Source organism: Apaloderma vittatum, unplaced genomic scaffold (assembly GCF_000703405.1).
Source record: "Apaloderma vittatum isolate BGI_N311 unplaced genomic scaffold, ASM70340v1 scaffold24715, whole genome shotgun sequence".
Taxonomy (NCBI): Eukaryota; Metazoa; Chordata; class Aves; order Trogoniformes; family Trogonidae; genus Apaloderma; species Apaloderma vittatum.
Window position 1 is genome coordinate 699 of NW_009719162.1, and position 1383 is coordinate 2081.

General features: G+C 60.8%; 1 protein-coding gene across 1 annotated transcript; it reads right to left on the bottom strand.

Moving 5' to 3' along the window:
* Positions 1-10: 10 nt before the first annotated feature.
* Positions 11-1379, bottom strand: LOC104274801 (serine/threonine-protein kinase SBK1; the record flags this gene model as incomplete). Its single annotated transcript, XM_009870536.1, has 3 exons — positions 11-343; positions 1003-1205; positions 1301-1379. Coding segments are annotated over 3 exons (615 nt in total), but the record flags the coding sequence as incomplete, so codon positions are not given.
* Positions 1380-1383: the final 4 nt, after the last annotated feature.

Below are 1383 nucleotides of genomic sequence, written 5' to 3' on the forward strand. Positions count from 1 at the left end.
CCGCCGCTGCCTCCCAAGGGAAGTTCCCGGTGAGGACGCAGAAAATGAGCACCCCGAAAGCCCAGACATCGATGCTGGTGTCCACGGCAAAGCCCTCCGCCCGGCCGGCTTGGCAAACCTCGGGTGCCGTGTAGGGGATGGTGCCGCTGCTGCGCTTGACCCGGCAGCCCACCTTGCGGGTCATGCCGTAGTCGGCCAGTTTGACGCGGCGGCAGTCGCGGTCGAAGAGCAGGACGTTCTCCGGTTTGATGTCCCGGTGCACCAGGCTTTTGCTGTGCATGTAGTCGAGAGCCAGGCCCAGCTGCTGCACGCAGCGCTTCACCAGCTCCTCGGGGAGCCCCACCTGCGGGCATGGGGACATGGAGTCAGCCACCTGCCACTGAACCCCTCGGGGATCCCACCCAGCTCAGGGACCACCGTATCTCTGTGCCGTTACACATCTGACGTGGTCACAGCTGCATTTATCTGGGGTGTTCTCTGTGGCAGGGAGACAGGTGGGGGGTCACCTGAGGGATGGGTGATGGGCCTCCCGGGCAAAGGGGATGGACCTCCAGGGCAAAGGTGATGGGTCCCAGGCCACCCTAGGGATGGGTAATAGGTCTCAGAGCATCCTAGGAATGGGTGACGGGTCTCAGGCTCCCCAGGGGAAGGATGATGGGTCCCAGGCCACCCTAGGGAAGTGTGATGAGTCCCAGACCACTCCAGGGATGGGCGATGGTTCCAGAGCCACCCCAGGAGTGAATCTGAGAATCTGAGACTGATGGGTCTCAGGCAACCCCAGGAGATGGGCGATGGGTGCCAGACTTGCTCATCAGTGCTTGTGGTCAGTGCTGACCTATACAGGGATGTCCCAGTTCCCACGTATGGGACCCCCTCTGACACAGCCACCGAAGCACGATGGCAACTTTGCTCAGCACCCCAGGGATACTGAGCATCCCCCCACCCTAAAAAGGCTCCCACAGGAGGCGCGGAGACTCCCATGGGAGACACGGGGGCTCCCACCTGTGGTGGGATGATGTCGAAGAGGTCCCCACCAGGGGCATACTCCTGAGCAAAGACGTAGCAGTCCTCAGTCTCAAAGACCACGTCGAAGACCTTGATGATGAAGGGGCTGGAGGAGAGCGTGTTGGTGATGCTGAACTCCCGCAGGAAGTTCTTCAATTTTGTCTTGCTCTTGTTGACAAACTTCAGGGCCATCTTGGTGCCTGCGGTGGGCAGAGGATGGAGGTGAGCCTAGAGCATGGTTGGGACATGCTGGGAAAAAAAAAGTCCCCTGTTCCCCCTCCCGCGCTCCCCTCACCTGTGCTTTTGTGGGACACCAGGTCCACCTTGCCGTAGGTGCCCTTGCCAAGCTCACGGATGAGGTCGTAGTGCTTGCTGATG